The sequence below is a fragment of the Anoplopoma fimbria genome, chromosome 6, assembly GCF_027596085.1.
Source record: "Anoplopoma fimbria isolate UVic2021 breed Golden Eagle Sablefish chromosome 6, Afim_UVic_2022, whole genome shotgun sequence".
NCBI lineage: Eukaryota > Metazoa > Chordata > Actinopteri > Perciformes > Anoplopomatidae > Anoplopoma > Anoplopoma fimbria.
In genome coordinates, this window is record NC_072454.1 from 22,202,281 (window position 1) to 22,229,453 (window position 27,173).

The window sequence follows — 27,173 nt, forward strand, 5'->3', positions numbered from 1 at the left end:
CAACATGACATAGCTGCACATTTCTCTCAATTGTCTCTGTCCTTTATACAAATTAAGAATATTAAAGAAATATCTATAATGTCCTACACTATCTCAGTTACCAGTGTTTCTGAGTGTTTCTCCCATCCCTGTTTATTCCTGCAGCTATATTTTCAACATAAAGGCCCCTTTTTGTCTTGTATAGCTTTTATTTTTTAATGAACTATGTATCTGATATCCTGCTGGCCTTTGTCCATAAGTGCACTAATGTTTGCATTTGAAACAATTTGTAACATTCATCATCATCATCATCATCATCATCATCATCATCATCAGTACTGCTTTCTCGAGCCTGTCAGGCCTATTTAAAGAAGCTGGACAAGAATGTCAGTACTTGTCTTCGTATCAGCCATCTGATCATTACAATGAGAGTGAAAGGGTGGCTGTGGCGTAGTGGAGAGCAAGGTAGTTCTCCAATCAGAGGGTCGGTGGTTCGATACCCGGCTTCAGCAGTCGATGTGTCCTTGGGCAAGACACTTAACCCCAAGTTGCTCCCGAAGGCTTGCCATCGGTGTGGACTGGATGTTGCATGAATGTTAGTTAGAGTCTGATGGTGGCACCTTGATGGTAGCCTGTCATCAGTGTGTGAATGGGTGAATGATATGTAATATACTACTGACTGTAAGTCGCTTTGGATAAAAGCGTCTGCTAAATGACTGTAATGTAATGTAATGTAATGTAAATACAGGAAGAAAAACTAAACAATCTGCAAAAATAGTGTGGGTCAAACATACGCAGGCCATGTAAGGGGTCAATCACACAATGGAGGTGTAAACAGGGGTCTGTCAGCACCAAGGCCAGCGCTCCAGGCCTCCTAGGGGGCGCTGCTGCTCTCCTGTTTGCACTTTTTATTTATATTCTTTAAGTAAAGGGGGGGTAGTTTTAACTTTAGAGTGCGGAGAATTAAAAAAAGACACTCTCTTTCTCTGAGGTATAAGGACTGCTGTTTATATTTATATAGCACATGATGGAATTACAGATTTGTCCACATTGACTCGTTGCGCCTCTGGTATTTAACCACGAGGTGGCGCTGTAATAAAGCTAGTGATGAAGGTTTTAATCTACCTATTTCTTGCATCTGTCTTTTTTATTTTGTGATTTACTTGTATTTATTATTATTATTATTATTATTATTATTATTATTATTATTATTATTATTATTATTAACACATGTATAATCCCAGGCTTTATAAATTGAGCTTTAATGTGAATTATATATCTATTGGGTGTGTTTTTCATTTTCAAAATTTGATAAAAACCCTTTTTGTTCCAAAGACAGACTGGGAGACTTGAACTGATTTTATGAAAAGCTGTAATTTTATATAATTCATTTATTAATTAATGATCATTATTTCTCTCTCTCTCTCTCTCTCTCTCTCTCTCTCTCTCTCTATATATATATATATATATATATATATATATATATATATATATATATATATATATTTATTTATATATATTCAATTTATTAATATTAATAATAATAATGAGGATTATAATTTATCTTTGTTTATCCATGCATGAATAATAAAATGTGAATAATAATAATAGTAACAATAATAAGATCCTAAATAAGTACTACTGCATAGGTGAAAACAGTTAAAGCCTTATTTGTCTCCAGAGGGATGTCACTTGAGTCGGCGTGTGTTGGGCTTTAAAACTACGAGTTTGAGAATGAAAATTGTAAAAAAAAAAATTGCATTGTGGGTAATGTAGGCTCAAGTTTTGATCGTTTTAAACCATCTTTCTATTCATAGTTTTCACGTGACTGAAAACTATGAATCGTAAACCCTGTAAAAAAAATGACTCTTAAATGGAAATTATTTTAACTGACAATACATTTTGACTGTAATAATTATTTTTCTGATCATCTTTAACTGCCCTTTGTTGATTTTTGGGGCTCCATGGCCAACCTACTTTTTATTATAATTTTATTATACAGGAATACAAATAATGAGTGTGTTTTGAGATAATGAAATTTGGGGAAATTGAAGTTTTGGTGTAAAATCAGTAAAGTCCGCTGACCACTTCATAAAAGAACACTACCCATGTATTAATTATCCACCTGCCATAAAAGCCACATTAACAAAATAAAGTGAGAAGCAGTGTGTAGATGACGGACAGAGGCATAAGACAGCCCTCTGTCTCACTGCCTCTGCTGCTGACTGTCTTCTGTGTTGTCCTCAGTGACCTTAGCTCTTGCCGTGGCTAAATTGAGCTAAACTTTCCCCTTCCTCCACCAATAGAGACGGATTGTCCCGTCCCCCTTCCCCATCACAGCTGCGCGGCCTGAATGCTGGAAATAACCACCGGCCTGCGGATCAGGAGTCACGGCTGTTTAACGGAGGCCAATGTTGGCACCGTTAAACTATAAAAACAGAGAAAGAGACAGACTGAGCTTTATAATGGAGACTACTGAGCTGTTACCCAGAGACACAGTGTCTCAAGATTTTACAACTGACAGTGTGACAACGAATGTTTTGTCCCTCTGTCCTTAAAAGACAAAAAACTCTTTCAAAGGACTCACTTTCTTAAAAAAAGATTTCCTATAACAACCGTAAAGCTTTGTGTCTTTCCCATGCAAATCCCTTTGTTCTTAGAATTTTCATAATTTTCAGTTGCAGGGGAATCAAAGAGCAAATCAAGGCCAGATATCTTGTGTATGTATGTTTGGAGGTGAAAGTACAGGAGTGAGGCCGGTGTGTGGAGACCTTACAGTAAAATATAATTTAACAGTTGACTGGATGAATACAATTGATAAAATGTCTTTTTTTGGGCTGCGAGTTCCTGTCCTGGCCAACAGGATAATATAACACAAAAAGAAGGCATATTCAGGCAGTCCTGGGAACCTTAAAGAGGAAAAACCTGGTCACTTAGTAGCATGTGTGGAGAAACATCTAAAGAGGACAATAAACAAGATTATCCCATGGCACAACACCTTGTTGAATGAGAGTGATGAAATATTTTAGAGTTTATAGAGAGCTGCAGGAATGAGTCCTAAAACTAGGAAACGAGTCAGCATTTTTGCACCTTTGGTTGCTGCTTAGAATCCTGTAATAAAGCTCTGTGGCTACCATATAAAAGATTTAACGTTTTATTCTACGACATAAAATACCTCTGTAAATACCACACTTACAGTGAATTTTGAAGCTTGTATGTCTTAAAAAAGGGGGTTGCTCACAAGTGGCTAAATAAGACGATTTAACACCTCCACCTTTACCTTAGTGGTGGTCACACGAAGTCATGGTGGTGGTGAAGTTTGTTTATAGCCTAAAGTTATCATTTTACTTCTGCCAATTGTAGTTTTGCTTCAAAAATCATGAAAGTGGTGTATTTTTTGCAAAGATTATCTTGCTGAAGAAAACGTGGAAGTATCATAAACGTTTGCAACAGAGCTTTTTTTCTGCAATAATCCAAACCCATTGGCTTTTTGGAGAGTCCAGTGCGATGCTAACTTTTATAAGCAGCTCTCTTTTATCATAGATGGTGAACATATAAAAAAACTGATGCCTACCCAAGTTTGAATGAATAAATAGATTATAAACCTTTAGAAAAAAAACACAATTCTTAATTGTACGTTTTGATAGGGTTGAGTCATACTGCATGTTATAAACTGTAAGGTTATTATTTTGTTGTTAATTATACATATTTTGGCATTATTGTGATAAAATTCCCAACCCCGTTCACCTGCCTGCCGGAGCTCTCAACCACTTCGCGGTTAAAAGCTCTGGAAAAAGCTTGCAAGTGGACCTTGAGTCAAGAATATTTTCTCAACAAAGTGGTCAAACATCAGCTAAGCGTATGAATATGAAGTTCATTGTGTTTATGTGCATTCATATGAAAGAAAAAGACCATACACAATATCACAAAGTAAGGAGACAAAACAGGCTACTGCTCTTGTTACAGTTTATTGTATATATATATATATTTATATATATATATATAAAACTACAAAAGTAAGACTGTTTCAAATTCATTGACAGCTGTCCATTTATCTCGTATACTATACATATGTGTGTGTATATATATATATACACATACACACACACACACACACATACATATATATATACATATATAAGTATTTCTTATCTACAGTCCACATTTGGATCCCAATACAGTGATCAGCAGATAGTTTCTCTCTCTGTGTGTTTGTGTTCTATTGCATAGAAAAAGGCACAGCTCTGAGGTCTGTGTAAAATACAGCCTTCACAGAGGAAATGGGCCTCACTCGGCGATTCAAACCGCCACATGCTCGGTACAGCGCTAAAACAAGGTTCGGTAACAAACACTGATCGACAACAAACAACAACAAAAAAGCCCCAGGAGCTCGAATGTTGTTCATACTATGTACATTACTTTTGGCATTGAAGCGTCTGTGACAGGCTTTGGAGTCGTTGACATCTGAACGTCGGAGACGGCTTTTTTGAGTATTGCTGCATGAACTGTTCGCCTTTGCAACTGGAAAAAATGGTGAACAAAAAGAGTACAAAAAGGTGTAAAAAGTTGTGGCCGCCACCCCACAAAAATCTATGACAAAGCAACAAACAAACAAACATAAAAAAGATAATATAACTAACTATGTATATATTCATATAGATATATATACATATATATACATATATATATGTATATAGATTTATATGTGTATAAAAATGGCTTCCAACCATAATTCCATACTCAGATACATTCCTATCTGATACATTCCTACCACACATTCTGTACACACATTTACAATCCAAATGTTCACTTCACATCAAAAATAAATATATTTACATGGAGGAGAAAACACAAAATGAATAAATAACTTCATTGACAAAAAAAAAAAAAAAAAAAAAAACAAGCACTCCAAAATTCAAATATAGTGAAAGAAACAAGACACAGTCGTCTGCAAACTGTATGAGTTGGCGCTGCTATCTGCTCAGCTCACACTCGGCTTTGTATTCTGTTTAAATGCGGTTTGTTTGCATACTAGCCAAGGTCAAATGCACACTGGGAAACTAATGATCTTCCACCAGTAAAAGTTTTGACACCACCCCGACCTCACTTCAGTTGGCTAACACAGTAAGATGAGTCAGACATAACAGATTCTGTCCCATTTACAACGCAAAGTCACCATTTTTCATTGATATTTAAAAACTATACAGTGAGGAGGGGGCAGAATCCAATTCCACCAAAAGTAGATGAACAAATCATTTGAACATGAATGATTGGTTATGTGTTTAAGTATTCAAGGGTGGATTTTTCCTTTAAAGTTTGAGCCTATTAGTGAAAACCTCATAGCATTGTCTGAAGCCAGAAAAGGCCTTTTGTTGTAGGACCTCTCAAAAACATGACATTTATATGGACACTGAAGATGATTCTGTCGCGTGGTCCTGTAACTAGTGTGATCTTTGCATGAATAGAAAAGATGGCAGGTCACTACAGCTACCTGTCGAATTATAACCATCCCTACACCTTCATGTTGGTCTAAATCAGTGTTTAAAAGAATCCTTTCAGAAGCTGTAGATCTGTTTGCCTCTACTCCATCTGATTTTATCCCCTTTTAACACGGAACACCACAGTTAATAGTCACATCTGTCAAATGGGGACAGTTATAGCAATTTACTTTTAAAAAGGTAAAGGGTAAATTTGTGTAAACGGGATTATTTCTTACGTCAACAGATGGCATATAAAAGGCGTAACTGTGGATATTCGAGGGATAAACTGCGTATTTCTTTTCTCTTTAAAACTGTATGTGTATGTTTGTGTGTGTCTATGGTCTGCTGGCAAAAAACACACAAACGTGTAGACTGTGGGAATCCTCAACTTAGAAGTTGTTTCGAAACAACAGTGAGTCTTTTGCATGGTTGCAGTATCAGCTTAACATTGTGGTTTGTGTTTGCCCACATTCAAATGATTCACAAAATCCACACTCAAAAATCATTCAGGAGCCAGATTTAGCCCTCCCTCTGTCATACGCGCTGAGCCCTTGGGTCAGCATTAAAACTGTGCGGCATAGCGCACAGAAGTTAGCTGAACCCTGAGATCCTTTTGCCAACACAAGTAAACATACTGTATGCAGCGCTTTAATATGTCGTAACGTAATTCTGCGGGAGCCAAACCAAAAGTATTCAGTTTCCTTTGTGTGATTCTGAGAAATTATATGCAATAGCTGTTTGTCTTGAGGCTTATAGAGACAAATTTCATGTGTTTGGAGCCTCAAAGTCTCCGCTGGGTTTAGGACTTTCAGATCATCTGCAATCAGCCGGGAGGCGAAGAGTTGATGGTGGTGTTGATGCGCCTCCAATGTGCCGCTTCCAATGTAAACACGTCAAGCTCTCCTGGCCTGTGGGTGTAGCTCATTTGAATTTCGGCTGTAACTGAAGCATGATAACTAGCCTGTAGTTTGGGGCTCATGTAAAACAGCATCCAGCACAGTTACATTAGCCTGCCAATAAGGAAGGGAAAGTAAAAAAAAGTTGTCCTGAAATGAATTCAAAGACATGATCTGTACACGTTTAACGAACGTCCAGTCCATTTTAGAGCTGTTCCCAAAGCGCGGGTATATAGCCAAGCTAATATGCAATGCAGCACACTGGTAAAACAATGTATTCCTCGTTTAATACCTTTTTGATGCTCGCTTTTAAATATAAAAACATAGCGTCTGTAATAAGATAAAGATTAAATAATTATTTTTTGATCATGAGAAATTACCTTGCTTAATAATAGTTTGAACACGATACAATAAATTATAATAAAACAAAAAAAGGGACAAGAACTAGAAAAAAAACGGAAGAATACTGTAAAAACAGGAATTGAAGAAGTGGTCATTTTGAAAGGCACTCGTCTGCTAAAAAGCCATGAATTCAGTGTGTTTGTGTGTGTGTGTGTGTGTCATGTGTGTGTTCACTTGTATTGCTATACCTGTGAGGAGTAAATGTCCTCACAAGGATAGAATGATTGCATCCCCCAGCATGAGGACAATATGCAGGTCGTCATAGTTTTCTATTTACAGTTACTTCCCAGGGTTAAGGCTTAGGTTCAGGTTAAAGATTAAAACTAGGTTTAAAATTAGGATTAGGGAATGAATTGGAGTCAATAAAGGTCCTCACAAGTATAGGAATACAAACCTTTGTGTGTGTCTTTGTTTCCCGGTTACTTCATTTCCATATTTGGAAAGGCGAGCACAGTGCATGCACAGTGTTGTGTAGTAGTAGTTGTCATAGTAGTTCTAACTGACATCACCATCGATGTTTACAATTACCGACCTATGAAGAGAGTTTTTTAAAAAATAACATATGAAACAACAACCAGGAAACACCCCAAATGTTCGTTCCAGTCTGTCTCTTTTTAAACTGTCTGTGTGTTTCTGGTGTCCGCCAGTCACGAACCCACCAACACCTCCATGATGTGGTCCAATTCTGTCAGATCTATTTTGAAAGGCTGATTGGCAGAGACCTGGGGGGCGGGGCCGCTGTACGGCGACGCCAGCGATTTGAGGAGGTCGTCCGCCGTCACCACCGGCGGCAGCTTGGTGAGGCCGCCGCCCGCCGCTGCGCCCACGGCCCCTGCGCCCACGGCCCCTGCTGTTGTACAGGGGTCAAAGTCATACATGGACGTGTCGATGTCGGCGAACAGGACGTCGTCCAACGCCAAGTCGGAGAGAAACCCCGAGGGTGAGGACGAGGAAGAAGAGGAGGAAATGTCTGCTAGGCCAGCAGGGGGAAGAGTTTCCATAGGCCGGAGCTCGGCGCAGCGGGTTTCCGCTAGCAAGACGCCGACTGCCTCTGGTTTAGCACCCACGGTCCTGCCATCTCTGAGTGGGCCAGTGGTTGCCGGGGAGAGGGGTGCTAGGTGGGGGGCTGGGTCAGTGGCGTGGGAGCTGGGGAGGTAGTCACGGTCGTAGTATTAGCTGCTGCTGTCCTTGTTATGGCTGTGGGAGGACCCAACTCCATGTCACTCAGAGCGGAGGGGACACCGTTGCTGGACGAGACGGGCGCAGGGACCTTGGGGGACGCCTGGCTCAGAAGCGCCGACGGTAACGGGGGAGGCTGCGCCGGTGGAGGCGACAGAGGAGGAGTGGGAGGGGATGGAGTACAAAAGGCCGAATCTCCACCATCCTCCTCCAGCAAAGAGGCTGGTGTCAGGCAGGATTCCAGAGGGGCGGGGCAGGCCTCCCCGCGGTCGGGGCCGGCCTGGGATGCCTGGTAGTTGGGAGGCACCATCGGGTGGGGCGAAGGCGGCGGGACGATCGCCGGCATAAGCAGGGCAGACGGCTGGGACACCTGCGCCGCTGCGGACAGAACACCGAAGGAGGGCGGTGCCTCGCGGAAGCTCTCGTCCATGGGGTCGTCGGGCGGCGGCGAGGGCGGCAGGAGCAGCGGCCGCAGGGAGCCCTCCTGCTTGAGTTCGTCCTGGATGCGCCGCAGCATGTTGTTGATGAGGACGCGGCGCTCCAGGCTGGGCTCGCCGAGCGGCCGCTGGCTGTACAGCTTCATCAGGGAGATGTTGAAGATGGTCTGCCGCTGCAGGGTGTACGACACCTTGGACAGGCCCTCCGGTACGAGGCCTAGTCCCCCTCCCGCCACCGCCGCCTCCAGCGTTTTGCCTTCCAGCCCCTCTTCATCCTCGTCCAGCTTCCGCTTCGCACCTTTACCGAACATATATCTGGAAAACACAAAACCGGAGAGATGGGTGAGAGGAGTAACAAGTCAAGAAACACGTGATCTTGGGCTGTTACTGGTTACTCTTAGACGATTATCATTGGGTTTTATAAAATGCTACATCGGAGTAAAAAATGCCCCTTACAACTTCCCAGAGCTGAGCATTTTTGCATGAAAACTTCTCGAACACTAATGGATTATAAGAGTAACTGCCATTCAATTTCCCGTTGATCAGTCCTGGCTCGGCCCTCACAGTCACATCACCTTTCACTAATTTGTGATTGTACCACTCTTCTTGGGCCAGTTGGTGTTAAATGTACCCCCCACCAGGTATATCAAAAAAATACAAGGGGAAGTGGTGAGAAATTTGTGAATAATAAGAAAAAAATCATGATTTTCCCAGGACTTTCAGTTATCAATGCAGAGCACTTCTCTCTTGGAGTGTTTCTACAATGCTGAATTTTTACATACTATTCTGATGTTGCAAAAAAATAAGCTTACACCTGTTCATTTATTACATTTTTTATTTTTTGTTTGATTTAATTATTTTCTCATTTTTGTTTTGTATGCACCACTAGATCTCAGCATTCGATTATCATTATCGCACCACAGCCCACCAGTGAAGTTTTCAGACTAAAGCCCAGCAGCTTAACCGTGGTGATTCAAAAAGCTGCTTAAATGCAACGAGCTTACTGCAACAGGGGATTTAAAAAATATATACAAAAAAATTAAATAAAACATACATTGAAGCCAAGAGCAGCTGCAAAGGGAGCCTAGCCACTGCACACTTTAGCCCAGCAGCACACTCGCACACATACTGGTTATGTAACAGAAGCGATCCCCCTGCTGTACAGCAGGATCATAGGCCAGATTTTAAGCCCAACCCCCCCCTCCTCCTGCCATATTAGAAGAGCACATTGAGTAACTTATACCACTTTCAGACGGCACGCGCGTTCAACCCGCGTTGGAGCCTTTCATATATGACAGCTGTCAACCTCTCCAGATTGTGCTTTATAACACAATTACATCCAGTAATTTACCAAATAAAAGTCACATTTTAGTTTTACCTCCTTGTCTTTCTCTTTATCACTCTCTCTGTTGTCGGAGTCATTGTATTAATTTCAATTCCTTGCAGCAGCAGCGCCAGTTCACCAGAGCTGGGGGGGCAGCGGTGCATTCCCTTAACAAACTGTACATATTCCAGTCGCTGAACACATCCCATTGTACAAACAAACTATCTGATGGTGCCGTTATTGGTGCAACAGAGAAACTGGGGAAAGGCAGCAGAGATGGACAGGAAAAGGAAAAGGAAAGAAAGAAAACAGGAATCGCTGCAGTGTGTTTGACTCTAATCCAGGCTGACAGGCTCATGCAGCCAGTTGCTGTCTGCACACACGCACACACACACACACACACACACACACACACACACACACACACACACACACGGTGCATGCATCTCCTTTAACACACACACACACACACACACACACACACACACACACACACACACGCAACCACACACGCACAGGAAGTGTGTGCTGCAGGCCCAGTCACCACGACTGGTTGGTTGCCATGACAAACAGAGTCAGCTGGGAATTCACCCAGAGAGATGACAAAGAATGGGATGGGGGAGAGGAGGAGGGGGCGAGGAGGAGGGAGGGGGTGTGCCTGGGTGGTGGTGGGGGGGGGGGCAGGAAGGAAGAGGAGGAAGACGAGGAAGGAGGAGGAGGAGGAGGAGGAAGTAAAGGAGTAGGTGAGATATTGGTCTTGAAAAGGTGGGAGGGGAATGAGCAACTTTCTCTCCGCCGATCTATCAACACTACTGCTGAGGTCCATGAGCTCCTCATTACTTCAGACTTTGCAACTGGCTCATAAATGATGCAGATCTGTTGATTCGCTGGCTGCACACATTTAACTGATGTTAATGGATGTATAAAAAAAAATAAAAAATAAATCTTTGACTCTTTGGTTTCTTTGCCTTGGACACAACAAAAGCACCTCAAGATCGTTCTGTGTTAGCAAGTTAGCTTTAACGGCTATGTCACTGACACTCATTTTCCTGGGCAACATTGTCGAGCTTTGAGATTATTCACAAAATGGGAATGTATATAATGTTTGAAGTTAAGCCTGGATATTCTGAAAGGGTACATTAATGAGGTTCTGGTAGGTTTACCTTTGAATATAGCCAGGTTAGCTGTATCCCCCAAACTTCCAGTCATTATGCTAAGCTAAGCTAACCTTCGCCTAGCCTTAGAGCCATCGCTGACACACAGATATGAGAGTGGTGTTGGCCTTCTCATTTAACCCCTGGGCAAGACAGAAAATGCATTCCCCCAAAATGTTTACCGCTCCTTTTAAAAAGGCGCTATGTACAAGATTGGGAGTTTTCTATTGCCTCTCAACATGGCAAAGGCTGAGCAGACAGCACGGTCTGGAGGCAGCATAACAGCGCAAACAGCGGTAACAGTGTTGGTGGCAGGATCACATGCACTAAAGGCATGCACGGCCGACCCCTCTATGTAAACAAAGCACAGAGACGTTTGGACTACAACACACAGAGGGAGAGCAACTTCCTCCTCTGCTCAGGCAGACATAACATAAGGTATTTGATGCTATATTAATGCTCTGAATCTTGTACATTGCATCTTTAACTAGATGCCTCAGTTAGCAAAATAGGAGCATGCTGAACATGCAACTAACCGGCACAATCAACACGGTTAGCTTTTATTAGACACTAAAAGTCAATAGTTAGTATTAGGGGGACAACCACCACGGCTCGACAGACAAAAGAAAGAGCAGCGTATACAAAGGCCAACTCCATTAAGCATGTCTGAATGAGCATATCCTGACACTAGTTACAATAATTATAGTTCCATACATTTCTTTCAGCATTTTTATAACAAAAGAAGAGATGTCAGCATTGCCCACGATGTTTGATTGACAGGTGGGCAGAGCAGAGCAGAAGCACGACAGCAACACATGTTGGCACCGTGGCAACGGATGTGGTGATGCAGCCCATAGCGTGGAGCTGAGGCAAGCCCAGCTGACAGCTAGTGGCTAGCGACACTTTAAGCCACTTTAAGCCTTAATTTAATACCAACTGTTAAGTAATATATAAATTCTGCACCCGTTGGGTTGTCATGACATGGAAAATAGCTTTAGAGACCAAAACTGTGTTTTGTACCAGGCTGTAAACATGTTCATTTCTGCTGTGAAGTTGGGCATTTTAACAAGGGGGTCTATATGGATTGACTCATTTTTGGAGCCAGCCTCAAGTGGCGGTTTGAGGTATTTCAGTTTTTTGGAACTTCTGCCTTGGCTTCAATTTTCAGCATTGGAGGTCGTTGCCTTGTGCCAACAATAACTAGTAGCTCAGTCTGTACTTCGGACTTGCCTTCAGGAACCTAAGGGCTGCTGGTACAAGTCCCACATAGGCCGCAGAACTGAGTATGGACTGGTAGCTGGTTATGTTTGTGTGTAATGGAAAAACAACAACAGATTGTAAAATGAGGCATTAATGCAGAGCTGCTTCTTCTACTTCTTAAAAATGAACATCTAGATATCTGTGACTTCCTACTTGAGTTTCCTGCATTCGTTGCAGCTGCTCGTGGAGCTTCTAGGGAAATGGCGAATCGAGAGAGTGTCAGGAGCGAGTCAAAGAGAGAGAGAGAGAGAGAGAGAGAGAGAGCAACAGAGTTAGTTTCAAAGCAGTTTGCGGGTGTGTGATTGAGGGCTGAAGCAGCTGCGCATGTCTGACTCACTGACTCATGGCAGGGTGTTTGAACACACACACACACACACACACACACACACACACACACACACACACACACACACACACACACACACACACACACACACACACACACACACACACACACACACACAGCCACACACAACACACACACAGTGTGCTTGGGCTGACATACCAGAGGTGCCCCACCCCTTACATTCCACTTCATTATCCTCCTCTTCTCTTTCCTTGTCCTCCACCTCTTCTCTTCTCCAGTCACTCTTTTACCTCTTTTATCAATCCATCTTTCTCATCCTCTCTTTGCTCTTTACCTCCCCCTCATCACCCTCCCTCCTTCCTTCCACTGACTGTCAAAGTTCACAGGCCCAGAACCATCCTACACCCTATGAGCCATGTCTAGATATGAGCGACAAGAGGAAGGAAAAAGCAAATAAATAAGCGGAGTAGATAAAGAACAGCGGAGGAGGAGCACTGCGCTCCAAAATGGAGCCACGGTCTTCACTCAAGGTCACCGTGACTTAACGGCGCCGCCGTCAACCGTCTCGCGAACAACGGCCTCAAACTACCTCTTTTTCCAAAAGATTTTCCATGAGGTAAATATAGATCAAGGTCTCAGCAAAGAAGCAACCAGCTATGACTAGAATCACCCAGCCTACAGTTTTGAAGGTCAGAGACTTTTGGACTGAAGCTCACAAAAGATCTGTTTGTCAATAGTCATTACTTTGATATTGGAAAGGAAGTAAAATATGATAGGTATAGTGGTATTAAATGTTACTTGTTACGGTGTCTATGTACTTCTCTGAAAGTCTAATTATAAATTAAAATAACTTCAGGACCATTTCAAAAGGAGTGTGTAAATAAATCTTAAAAGGTTTACTTTAATAAAAGTCAAGACATGTGATTCCATTTTCAGTATTTCCTCCGTTTTTTCTTATCCTTTAAACCACCTTCGAAAATGTGCAACAGATATCAAACTCACATTCAAGATCAATGCACGAATGGCTCCTTCCAGAGGGGCCATCTGAGCTATGAAAAAGCACTTTTCTCAAAATAAACGCTTCTATGATTCGGCCTGCAGCACAAAATATCACCAAATAACCCGACACAAAACCGAGAACCGGACTGGGCCGAACAGTTTCTGTCCTTCTCTGAATCGTCTACGAGACCGGCCCCCTACGGCTTATAAAAGAAGTGTGGCTGCGTGTGTTTTTACATATTTCATGAAAAGTTGATGATGCCTTCAGGGAGCTGGGGCCTTTTTAGTAAAATAATAATACAAAGTCAAGAAAAGGAGATTATTAAGAACGAGCAGTGAGTTTTCATATATATATATATGCATGAATGAAAAGTATAAATCTAGTCAGGCATTAATGCTGTGAAACATTTGTACATTTAGAGGGAGGTCAGGTGTGTGTTGGCCTGCGAGCACAAACACCAGACATGTGGGCCGTGCACGCTCACTCCAGGAGCGTGGCTGTTAGCGAGTGTGTGCCGTGCAGAAGTGCAGTGGCGGAGTGGACGGGCTCTGCAGTGATGTTATGATCCTGTAACCGGATACGCTGGTTTCCAATGCCTGAGCTGCACGTCCACCCCTCCCCCCTCGCCTCCACCGTCAGGGCTATTTCAGGTTCTCTGGACGCACGGAGGACGGACGCGCCGGGCCGCTGCAGGTGGATGTGTTGCGCCCGCCGCGCCAATGCGCGTCGCACAACACGGATCGATGTCGGCATCCGCGTGTGCGTCCTCGCTGTAATGCATCCGGCTTTGCACGAGAGAACGACACTGTACAACTTGCTGCTGTGTGTATCTCTCTCTCTCTCTCTCTCTCGTGCACACACACAATGCAGAACTAGTAAACACATTCCAGACGAAACCCAGAGGAAGAGATGCTCGCCTGACCAGACCCACTACGCTCAGTAGCAGCTACGCTTCCACACACAACTTAAGATACACCATGACGTTAGCTACTACTATTACTACTACTACTATTACTACTACCACTACTGCTACTACTACTACTGTTTCTACCACAGCTCAATATATCCATTCAAGTTCTATGACATTGTTGAGCACTTGCATTTAAAGTGCTACAATTAGACTTGGTCATCAAGACTCTCCAGCAAGTTTTCCTCATTCCCCCTTTGCACAGGCCTGCAGTTAAACAGGTTTACACCCTAAAACAGGAAAATATAGCATGGGTGTCTTCTTCTCCATAAGACTCAATTGACACCATTTATCCGTTCAAGACAGACCATTGAACAAGGTTCAAATGACAATTTCTAAATGGTGAAATACTGGTAGGAGGTTTGGTAAAGGTGAAAAAAGGTCAATTGAATATTGAAGGTCCTTAATTTGTTTTTTCTTTCATCTGGAGTGGCTTTAAGTGCGATTTTTGCAGGCGACTCTTAGGGTTACTATATCATCATACATTTTTACCATCATCCAAACCGTCTTTTTCGATTCCCAATTAAAGTAATTAATCCAAAAATATGTGCTGCTTTGGCTCCGAAGCAGCCGGTGTTCTCCGTCATTAGTGACCACTCTGTAGTCCCACTCAAACTAAACTTCACTAATCACTGGCAGCCAGTGACTTTAAAAATATTTAGGACAAACAAACTACTGTGTCATGTTATTTTACTTAGATAGTTCTCATATTTTTATTTTTATGTATGGGCTCAGTGCTGCTTGACATACGTGCTCTCATGTTCCCAATTTGTGTATGACGGGAGGGCTCACATGGGTTTCTGATTTCTTCATTTTTTACTCTGTCATTTTGTGCTTAAGATTGAAAAGCCCTATGTAAACAACAATTATTCATAGTATTAAAACACTAGTTGGCTACTTATCTCTACTTTCTTATGTTCAATGAAAATTTAAGCAGTAAACCAATGGCTTACTGGAATAATTTAAACAATCAGTGCAGGTTCTGAATGGGAATGAACCTTGTGTGTGTAATGTGTCACTAGAAGCCTGCTCGTCGGCCTCACGGGGATCCAGTCCCAGGTGAGCAGACAATCCCTCTCTCTCTCCTTTTTTTGAGGATGCACAAAAGAAAAAGTCAAAAAGGAGCATTTGTGTTACTGCAGATGTATTCCGATTGCAAATATCGGTCATTTGCCTCCTTGATCGCTAAGAATCGTTAACGCTATCTGTCGATCCTTTCTAGCGTTGGCTACAGAAAGCTGTCAAATACCCTAAGAATGAGCTGAAACCCACTAAACTCGTCACAAAAACACTTCTATTTTTACATTGCTAAAGAATCTTCACAAGTGTTTTCTGTGGAACAACAGGGGAGGAGGGCAGCACCAGAAAAATAAGTCAATCATGTGGCTGGAAACAATGTCTGTGTGTGTGTGTGTGTGTGTGTGTGTGTGTGTGTGTGTGTGTGTGTGTGTGTTTTCCCCTGTAGTGATCATAAATGCTCACATGACAGAGGTCAGCCGGGTATCAGATAGGGAATTCACTACGATCTCTTACGTAATGATGGACCTGGTTACAAAACAGCACGGGCTCCCGCTGCACAACACGCAGGGCTCCACGTTAGTAGAGAGACACCGGTGTGAGCGCCGGCGTGGTGAGCTCAGGAGTGGAATGAAGAGTTCAGAAGAAGACTGCTGTTTTCATTTGTGGATGTTGCTTTCAATTAATTTGTGAGCAATGAATGCATTGCAACCCTCTCGTCTGAAATGTATTTCTGTATTTGATTTATTTAAAGTGCAAATTAAGGTGTGTGAAGTCAAGAGATTTATAAACACACAGCAACTGACTTACTGACTTGTAAACCCTTTTTTTCTCCCCTGATTCATATTGAAACAAAATCAGTTGCCAGTTCATTTTTTTGGGGGGGGGGGGGGGTTAATAACTAATATTAAGTCTTCCTTCATTGACAGAAGGGGGCTGGACAAAATAATAAGTTTAAAGCAACACAATTCAACAGCACCACAAACCACAGCAACCAAAGTGACCATAAATGATATAATCATTAAGGTGGGTTATTTACCAAGGTGTACCTAATGTTTAACATGACTTCTGCTCAGTGCATTGAACACTAGGAGTCCATGATAACAGAGGGACCTGTTCTTAAAGGCCTCATTCTTCGGGACTAAAGGTACTATGTTGGTTAAAGGGATAAACAGACCAAAATGTACCACCATGCAATGCTTTTTTTTTGCAGAATTGCCAGTAAGTCACAATGACAAATAAATGCACAAAAGGTGAGTCTGCATCTCGAATTTCTGGTCATTAGTGTATTCCCTCTCACACACACACACACACACACACACAGGAACACTTAAGTCTATAAATAAGAGGCAGAAGAAGAGAGCAGATTTAGGTCAGCAGACGTGTCTACATGCTGCTCTACTCTTTCCACCGAGCCTTTTCAGAAGGGGGAGGAGGGGGGAGGGGGGGCACACAGCTTGACACTCAGAAATCTACAGCGTCAATATGTCCGGTCACCGGGTGTACGGTACAGTATCCGCCTCATTACTGCAGTATCTGCCTTATTACTGCAGCATGCACCTCATCACAGCAGCACCGGCCGGCCCCCGTTACCACGGAGCCCACCTTGTTACGGCAGCACCGGCATCGCTGCTGCAAGTGTCATCATTTTTTTTACTGCAGGCAGCACGCTTACTACTTAAGCATAATCCTGGCGAATGCAGCGCAAGCCTCATTACTGCACTTGAAGCTTTCCTGCTGCACCGCGGGGCCTTATTACTATTACTAGTTATAGGTATTCAGCAACTGAAGGCATGCAATGTAGAGTGCATCAATTCCTCATGGGGTAGCCGGCGGAGCAGGACTGGCTTGTTTCTGTAAATTCAGGCTTTAGAGATTGACAATAAAAGCCTGCAGCAGTCTCCTCATCGTGTCCGATACATTTTCACATCAAGGCATTTTGAAATAAATGCATGTTAAGAAACACTATGTGTTTAATATGATTTTTCTTCTAGGGGAAACTCAAACTAGAGGCCCACTATTTCCCCCTAAGAGTTTTAGTAGGAAAGTGTAAGGTGGTGATGAGAATTAAACCGTTGTCATGGTCTCTTGCTGGGAATATTCGTGTAAATATTCCAGACTCAGCAGAAACTAGGCTTTCCCCTCCCCACTGTGTTGTTATCTGCTCATCTACACCTATAAGCAGAGGCAGCGGTGTAACTCTGCATCACATCTGGCTACATCTGGTTCAGCTCTGATTTGAGTCCATACCATACGGCCAATTGTCCAGACAATGTTAGAAACCTCTGAGGTGACCCATGTGTGCAGCTCTGTGGGTCACGGACACACACACACACACACACACACACACACACACACACACACACACACACACACACGTGAAGAGGAGGCACTGTCACTGCTGTGTTGTGGGGTGCACGTTACAAAACAAGAGGCCCGTCCAACAGGAGACAGTCCCAAACACTGGAGGACCTGTAGTCACTTCAGCTGTAAGCACATTTCTCTACACAACAGTAGGTTTACAGGTGTACAAGAGCATGCTTCACTGCAAGGACTCACTGTACCGTGAGCATGCTGGGTCATGGCCTTTGTGTAAACATGAAGTCCATCTATACTGGAGGCTATTGTTGACAACACATATTCAAATAAAACGACTTAGAACTGGCCAAAAATACTAGTGTCAATTAATGACCACTGATATAAATGTAGGTTATTTTACATCATTTGGTAATTACCCCTTAACATAAATAGTCCAACTTGTGTGGTGTTAGTAACTAACGGGTGAGTGTATTTGGGGAAACACTCGATATATTTAGGGTGAAGAAAAAAAAAAAGGAAAAAAAAGTTGATGGGACTTTTTCTCAGAAGTGATAAAGTGTAAAGTGTCGCTGCCTCCGCTCCGTATACGGGACAGAAGGAGATGTAAGAGGGACACGGATCACCGGTTATTATCAATTTAAAACGAAAACTTTACTTCCACCCGGACCCCGCGACCCACGGCACCACCGATACACCTTCACCCGTGCTCTATCATTCACAAGACATGCGTTACAATGCCGATCCGTCATTTTTTTTTTTTTTTTTTTTTTTTTTTTTACTTTTCCTCGGCGCGATTTACTTTACGCTCTTTTAAAAAAGAAAAAGAAAACGGGAGTCTTACCGCGTCCAGGTCCGCCGGAGTTTCAAAGAGAAACATGGGGGAGGTGGGAGGTGGAGGTGGGAGGTGGAGGGTATTTAAACGGTCCTGTCTCCTGTCGGCTGCGGAGGGACAAGCCGTCCTCGCTGCCCGAGACTCTTGTCACACAATGGCGCTGATAGGAGGAGAAATACTGCCTCCGTTCACGGGAACGCTTGCTGCCTTCACGGGCCGTCGGACACACTCGTTTGAAGCATAACGAGGTATTAGTTCATCAGAGCGACACATGTGGGATTTAATGTCAAATATGACTTTTGCTTAACGTAATTAACATGTATGACAGGCTAATGTATGGGGGGGTTAATGAAGAACGTGTGTCCAATCGTGTGGGATCTGTGGACAAGATGTGACATTTAAAGGACAGAAAGCAAAGTGATGTGGCAATTAGAGGTCAGCTGGATGCATTTCCCTTTCATGTAACTGTCAAAAAATAATAACATATTTTCAGTAAGATACTTTAAGATGGTATAATGTTTTGTGCATAGGCCTCCCTAAAGGGTTTTCCATACCTAGAAATATTTTTATTTAGATTAAAACGGTCAACGAATGGCATTTAGCCTGAAATGATTGAATTTATATTTCCTAGATTCACACGTACTTTGCTTGAAACATCAACCATACTCCCGAGGTCACCCTATAATGTCACATAACAGCATAATAACTGCTATAACAGGATCCATTTTGTCAGGGCAGGTAGGTTTACGAGAAGCACGTGAAGGCAGCAGGAGAAGCTGAAACCGAGCAGCTGCCCCGAGAAGTGGCGTCGTCAACTTTGCTCCGCCCACCCATGCACACACACACACACACACACACACACACACACACACACACACACACACACACACACACACACACACACACACACACACACACACACATGCTCTATAACGGATCTCTTTTTCTCTCGCCCTCTCGGTATAAAATATGTAATTACAACGTAACAACATTTTGAAACTGTAAAGTGGAAGAAATGTGAACGTTTAGAGCTGTAACTGCTGTGTCAAGACCCCAATCTGGATACATGCCGGACCAGCACTTTCATAATAGTCCTGTGCTTTAAATTTCCAAGTATCTTATCGGAGATTGTTATTAGTATCTGCTGGGGTTTTGCAATTAAACATGGACTGAGGACTTGGAAGCTTTAATTTATTCTTTTATCGTCACAAGAATGGACGAGCAGTCACAGAGATGAGCACTGGACCGATGGTGCCGCCGGGCCGGGGAGTGTTGCCCGTCTTGCCCTGTCTTGACCCGTCTTGCCCTGGCAGCAGATGGCAGGGAGATGTCCGGTAAACTCAAACAAAACCCAGCAGAGTCTGCTCCAGACGGACAAAAACACCAGTGGAGCAGGGGCAGAACATGGGCACCCTGGACCGTTTGTGTCCCCGATGCCCCCTGCTGCACACTCAACCCAGTTGTGCACTGATACGCTCACGATCACAATACGAGTCACCCTATTTTGCCAGACGGGCTGCCTGTTCTCAGGACATGCTTTGATCAACCTGATGTCACAAGTATGTCCATTCACTGGAGTCCAGTGTTTACAGGACTGAACTGTTGGGGCAGAATCATGCTGTTTCTTTTGCTGTCAGGGTGGTAAACAGCATTTAGGGCGGTCACTCTCCTCTGTCAGGCTGGTCTCATCCAGCAGTCGTAGCTTCTTCTACAAAAAAAATAATGCAACGTAATTCGCAGATATCCCACAAAATGATCTAGTATGTTATCCCCGTAATCATGAACGGAGAAGTATATAGACCAGGACAAAAGCCTCACCCGGACGGATGGATGGGTCCAACAAACAGCGATCTTTCAGCCAGGAGAGCGCTGTTCGTTCCCCGTGTGAAAGGAGAAGTAAACGTTGATTTACTTTGTGACAGTGCTTGCGTTATGTAGTCACAGCACTTCCGTGGTTATTTTAACCAAAACAACAATCTTTTCTTAAACCTAAACAAGTAGTTCTGTTGCCTAAACCTAGCCAATTAGTTGTGTTGCCTAAACCTAACTAAGGAGTTTTGTTGCCTAAATCTAACCAATATTTTGTGTAGATATATTTTGCCTATCAGTAACTTTGAGCCACAACTAGCGGCTATTCCATTGGAATGTGCTGGTTTCACCTAAAAAATGAAATACTGGTGTGACCTGGCTTTTAGTCAACATTGGCTGAAGGTCGCAAGACACAAAAACCTCCATCAGGGGACACTATATAGTAATTTTTATTTATTTTTTATAAAAGGCTAAACTGACTCAGCTTAATCAGCGCAGACCAAAAAGCTTGTGGAAACTGCTGGTTAAAGAAAAAAAGACGGGAATATTCTGTTATTCTTAATATATCTGCACCTTGTAAAAAGCCTGAATGAAACCTCAGAGGCTAACAGGCGGGTTAGCTCTTTGCGTGCATGCACACTGAGCTTCTGTGGTGAATGGAGATCTGATTTTAGTCCTGTGTTCATCTCTCTGGACTCTCGAGTTGACTCATGAATGCTGAGCAGCGAGGAGGGATGGCTCTAAATAAAGATTTCAGGTCAAAAACAGGAAATGGCTCAGTGAGCAGGGAGGGCAGGGCCATAGCAACACCAACTGGAGAGCTGCACCCACCATATCCCTCCCTCCCTCTCTCCATCTATCTTTATTTATTTCTCCCTCGCTCTTCTTTTATTTCCCTCTCCCTGCACAATCTGCCTGTTACTTGTCTCCCCTGCCCTTTTTTTTTTTTTGCTGTTGCTTCATCCTTATTTTTCTCTCTTTTTCTGCAGTTTTCTTCCATCCATATACATTTTTCATGGTGCTGATTTTAATTCAGCGACTATCAGAAAGAGAATTGCCAAAAAGAACAATGGTTTACCGGTTTAAGCATTGAAACCATAATAGAGGAGTACATTTTTTTCCCCAAACGCATATTAAACAACATCAGACTAATATAACTGAGAACACGTCATGCTACATGTTATGCTATGTGTCACTATCAGCGTGAACCTGACTCATGGTGAGTTCACTGGTCCCACTCACCGTCCGGCCCGGCTACATGGTAACTCTCACCTATCACTGTGTTGCACCTCTGGGTGGTAACGCGCAGGATTACGGCCGTCACTGGAATTATTTCGCCCACTGTCATGTTCCATTTATACTCATTGTGACAGCACGCAGGCATTCTTTTACATCATCAGGGTCTATAAATGCACATGGTGACACACACACAGCTGGAATCATTGATTCATGGTCTGTGTGTGGATCATCAGTTTAGTTTACGTGATCGATGGTTTCCTCTGTTTGTCTTAGTAATGATGGAGTCACTACACACTACTATTAGCCTGTTAATGACTCTATGAAGAAATTAATAGATGCAATAGCATGTGGCTAGTAGCTGGCAGTAGCTTTGTATTCCATTACTATAACTTTTACAACTACCGTTTCTGTAACTGCAATATTGACCACCACCATAACTACTACTAATATTCCTACAGTACTAAAACAATTACAACTACAGGTACTGCTTATCATCACTGTTGCTAATACTGCTACCATTACTGCTGTTTTACGTAAACATAGGAACCCATGTTTTTTCACAACATGGGTTTGAAGTATCGTCTGCATCTCCTAAAAATGATGCTCCCCTTAGACGAAACTGCACCAAGAATTAAGTTTCCAGTGAAACCTATTTTGTTATGGATTACGTTTGCTTTTGACGCATTTTGACACGTTATGTTGTTATGTAAAGTTGTAACTTTAAGTTGTAACTTTAACGTTGTCACGTTGTTATGTTACGTTGTCACATTACGTTGTCACATTACGTTGTAATGTTCAATGTTACGTTGTTACGTTGTTTTGTTATGTTGTTAAGTTACGTTGTTACTTTACGTTGTTTCTTTAAGTTGTTACGCTACGTTGTTACGCTACGTTGTTACGCTACGTTGTTACGCTACGTTGTTACGCTACGTTGTTACGCTGCGTTGTTACGTTGCGTTGTTACGCTGCGTTGTTACGTTACGTTGTTACGTTACGTTGTTACGCGTTGTTACGTTACGTTGTTATGTTCAATGTTACGTTATGTGTTACGTTGTTACGCTAAGTTGCTGCGTTGTTACGCTAAGTTGTTACACTAAGTTGTTCTGTTATGTAGTTACGTTGTTACGTTATGTTGTTAGGTGGTGTTGTATAGTTACAATGTTATGTTTAATGGTACCTTATTTTGCTACGTTGTTACGCTACAAACAATGTTGTTACGCTACAAACAACGTTGTTACGCTACGTTGTTATGCTTTGTTGTTATGCTTTGTTGTTATGCTTTGTTGTTATGCTTTGTTGTTATGCTTTGTTGTTACTTAACGCTGTTACGTTAGGTTACATAACATTGGTACGTTATGTTGTTATTTTACGTAGTTATGCTCTGATGTTAAGTTATGTTGTTAAGTTACGTAATTACGTTCGTGTTAAGGTACCTTGTTACTTTACTTTGGTACATTACGTAGTAACATTATTATTTTATTAAAGTTTTGTTTGATAAAACCAACCAATCCTTTTACAACGTTAACCATGTAGAGCTTTGTTCATTTTTGCATGCGTGACACAAGGCCTCAATCTAATGCCAAAAACATCAGCAAGATCCTTCTGGATCTGTTTAAAGATGAATATGAAAGACAATTTTCATTCATTTTCTGGGAAAAACTAAAAACCCTAAAGGGAATTGCACAGGCGGGGCAATTTCACCTTTGATTATATATAAAAACACAATTTAAAAAATTTGAGTGAGAACTTTATGCAATGTGGTCAAACTTTTGATATTTGTCTTAAAAAAAATTGAGCAAAAACCAGAGGTAACATCCATGTGTGCCAGCAGATTGGTAGAGCGTGTGAAAGAGAAGACCACAGAATATTATAAATACTATTAGACATGGGTGTGGCAACACAGAGGGAGAGGGGGGGACAGGGAGGGAGGGAGGGGAAGGGCTCCACACCAAAAACACCCATCTGCTTTCTTTCTCATTCTTTCTCCCTCTCTCTTTGTCTCTACCTCCTCCTATTCTCTCTCTTTGTCTCTCTACCAGTCTCTTTTTATCAGTGTCCACCATTCCCCCCTCTACACCCCTCTACACACACAGGGTGGTTTATCCTTGACACTGCATGACATATCCATGATTAGTGCCCCAATGTTGTACAATACTCATTTAATTGATATAAACACAAAGCAAAGTGGAATCTCCCCGTTTATCTGCCCACCTCCACCATCTTGCTTTCTTCTAAATACATTGAGACTTCAAACACTTGTTCAGCGCCTCGACTCATGTACCTAAAAAGGGGAAGTGCAAAGAAAGTCGGACTCCTGCAGTGCTGCCATGTTAGTTGAAAAATGCTCCCAAAATCTAGTAGTGCTGCATTGACTCGGTACCTCTACTAGTGGTTTCTTGTGATGATGGGGAGCTTAGCATTTACTCTCATATTACTGTGACACTCAACAGCTGCTTTCCCAATTTATATATTATGAAAGCTATCATGAGACAAACTGTGGGATAACTAAGTCACTTTGTAGCAGACTTAATGATATGCTGCTAGTTTAGATTTGGAAATTATGCTACATTACACATTCAGGAACCACACTGGAGTCCATTTGGAGGGGGACCCTGGAGGACCCTCCTATTCTCGATGCGGGTGTTTGGTCCACATTGGGGTTTCTATGAACAGCTTTCACACCAGCACAAACAAACTGTACAAACCAGGCAAACGCACCAGGGTTCATTTGCCAAGTTCACACTACTTGCCAAGTCGTCCGATCGCTGCACTGTTCACACTACGCAACTAGCTGTCTTGTTATTGATAGTCTTTAAGTAGTGGTTTTCATACTACACTAACCAGCATTAAACAAGATATTTTTGACCAGGAAGATTCCTAATAAGTGTGTCTGGTCTCGGAACAACATTTTGTCACTATAAAAGCACACGCACAAAGTAACGGGAGTCGTCTCCGCATATTAAAAAATTGTTGTCTCAAGATGATCAGGATTTATCGATAAGGGGCTTCTGTACATCAAGACCTATCCAGGCTGGTTTCATTATTGTGTCATTCCAATTATTTTTGGGGTAAGAGTTTGTAATCCAAACAAAATGTGTCAATTAAGTTGTGATCTCAAGTAAACAGTTTACTTCAAGAACATAAGATGATTAATCATGAGATAACTGGTCTTATCAGCAACCACCGCTGCTTCACAGGCTTATTAAGAAATGGATCAACCGTGACTCCACACAAGGTCCCACTGGCTTTAATTATAGCAGCTCTGTTGGACCAGCTACTCAAAATCACTTTCATTCACTGCCCTTAATAAACCTTTGAGTGCAACGGTATATGCTTGGGAAAGTTGTGCGATGGTGGCGGGGGTTCTTGCTCAGCCGTGATTGGATAGCGGTGCGTATCGCATCGTTGACCTCATGATTTCACAGCTTCCCCATTAGGCATGCAGTGTCATTAAAGCAACACATCTCAGGCTGCTGTGAATGCAGCCATACAGCTCATTGCAGCACACATCAACGGCAGTATGATTTTCTTCCAGTCACACCGTATCCTCAAAGGTCATGGAGATTTTGCTAAGTTGGGTTCTACTGTGTACTATGCCAGAAAAACCCATAGCCATTTTGTACATGTTCTAGCCATAGAAATACAATAGGACTAGAACGAACATTGGGAATGTTGTAGCGGGCTAACTTCCGTTAAAATTGAACAACTTAATGGTTCATCCACAAACTTTGGTCATAGTGTAGAAAGGCGCATTGTTATCGCAAGATAAGTGACATCTTAGTTTGACTCATTTTCTGTAACCAGTGTACGGAGGACAAGATGCCTAGCCAAGCTAACTAGCCAACCATCCGTATCTGGAGCTGCAACCGCCCTCTTCTTTTACAGCCCCACTGATGTGCATTGTCACCATAACAACTAACAGCAATCGCCAATTTAATTTGTACTAGTTTAATGACAGTGGAAACCAGTTCAATGTCCGTTTCACTACTGTTCTACTTCTATGACTGTAGCCCTATGCTCAGACGGTTCTATTTGTATTAATCCACAGCTGAAAATAGTTCTCAACAAATGTACAATTTTCTTCCGTTTGAGTACCATTTTTTTAAAACTTATTCAGGAAATAATTAAGCCTTTAGAAATATATTTTTGGGCTATTTTTAAAAATCATACTCTTCCTTTGGACCAATCTACTTTGGGTCGAGAGCCAGAGCCAGAGGAGGGTAGTCAGAATTGCACATTTTTAGTTTGATCTTTGGGTTTTGTCAACAAACAGAAGATTTAAGAATAACACAAACATATTAAAAAATCATTATTTTCCTTCTCTGTTGCATAACCTAAAGAACTTAGGGGGATAGGTCTATAAATAGAAACTAGCTAAGGCGTTCCAAACAAAACATTTCATCATTGCAAGGAGAGGGCTTGTGCCTGGACTAAGAACATGGGCGACCCAGACAGAAAGACACAGAGAGAGAGAGATAGGGAGCGGGAGGGAGGTGTGTTTACTCATGGCCGTGTGACGCCGCCAGTGTCAGGTGACTTACAGGAAAGAAGTTGTTGCTCTCTCTCTCTCTCTTGGTGTCTCTCTTTCATTTGAGCTGTTTTCCTTGTTTCATAACTTCTCTCTATTCACGGACTTTACTGGCATGTTGTTGTACAGACCAATCAGAGTGTAAAATGTCAAGAACAAGCAAAAGGCAATGCATCCAATTCATATCAGATGGTATGATTTGAAAGCAGCCCCGGTAAAAAAAAAAAAGTTTTAAAGTTGAGAACATGATGTTGCAAATCAGTTAGGCCAGTCATGAAGACAGTATGAGACACTGTAATAACCACCTTCGACATACAGTACAACACTGTTGTATGTTTTCATGGATTTTGGCTCAAGGCTGTGTGAAAAGTTCTACCCTTTAATGTGTGTGTGTGTGTGTGTGTGTGTGTGTGTGTGTGTGTGTGTGTGTGTGTGTGTGTGTGTGTGTGTGTGTGTGTGTGTGTGTGTGAACCCATCCACAGCAAACTGGTGAGCGTGACACATTCCAGCAGGACAACTCACCAATAGTCCAGCAGTAGATGGGACACTGATACCTCTGTCCACTGGGGGGGAAAAACTCAACACAAAAACATTGATGGCGGAGAATTCAGTTCCCACAGTTTAACTTTTAAATGCAATTTGGGTCACAAGTTAGCTGGAGGTGGAGGAAGTAGTGGTGGCGGTAATACTGGAAGTGATGGTTGTGGTGTAAAAAGGTGCCGTAAAGGTGACAGTCATAGCGGTAAAGAGGGTAATAATAGTTGGTGTACTCATTAGTTGTGTCTGTGTGTGTGTGCTTTGTCACTACCGCATACCGTCACTGTCTTGCCTCTTACAATACAGCTCTTTTTTTAAAGTGCACTTCAAGTCAAACTTTGGTGAAAACTCTGTGGAGGGAGATCTGTGCTGAAAAACAGGAAGGTCATTAATCTTCGAGAGAAAGCGAGCCGACTCGCAAGTCACGGCACAAGGAAGCAGCCACGGCGGTTCAGCTTCAGGGACCAGCAGCCAGAGACTACAGTTCATCTGGTTATCCATCTTTCT

The 27,173-nt window shown here is 42.4% G+C and overlaps 1 protein-coding gene across 1 annotated transcript; it reads right to left on the minus strand.

Annotated features, from left to right (window-relative positions):
* Positions 1 to 3,937: 3,937 nt before the first annotated feature.
* On the minus strand, positions 3,938 to 18,685 carry sertad2b (SERTA domain containing 2b). Its single transcript, XM_054600116.1, is given in 3 exon segments — positions 3,938 to 7,877; positions 7,880 to 8,688; positions 18,563 to 18,685. Coding segments are annotated over 2 exon segments (1,278 nt in total). The 5' UTR covers positions 8,685 to 8,688; positions 18,563 to 18,685; the 3' UTR covers positions 3,938 to 7,404.
* Positions 18,686 to 27,173: the final 8,488 nt, after the last annotated feature.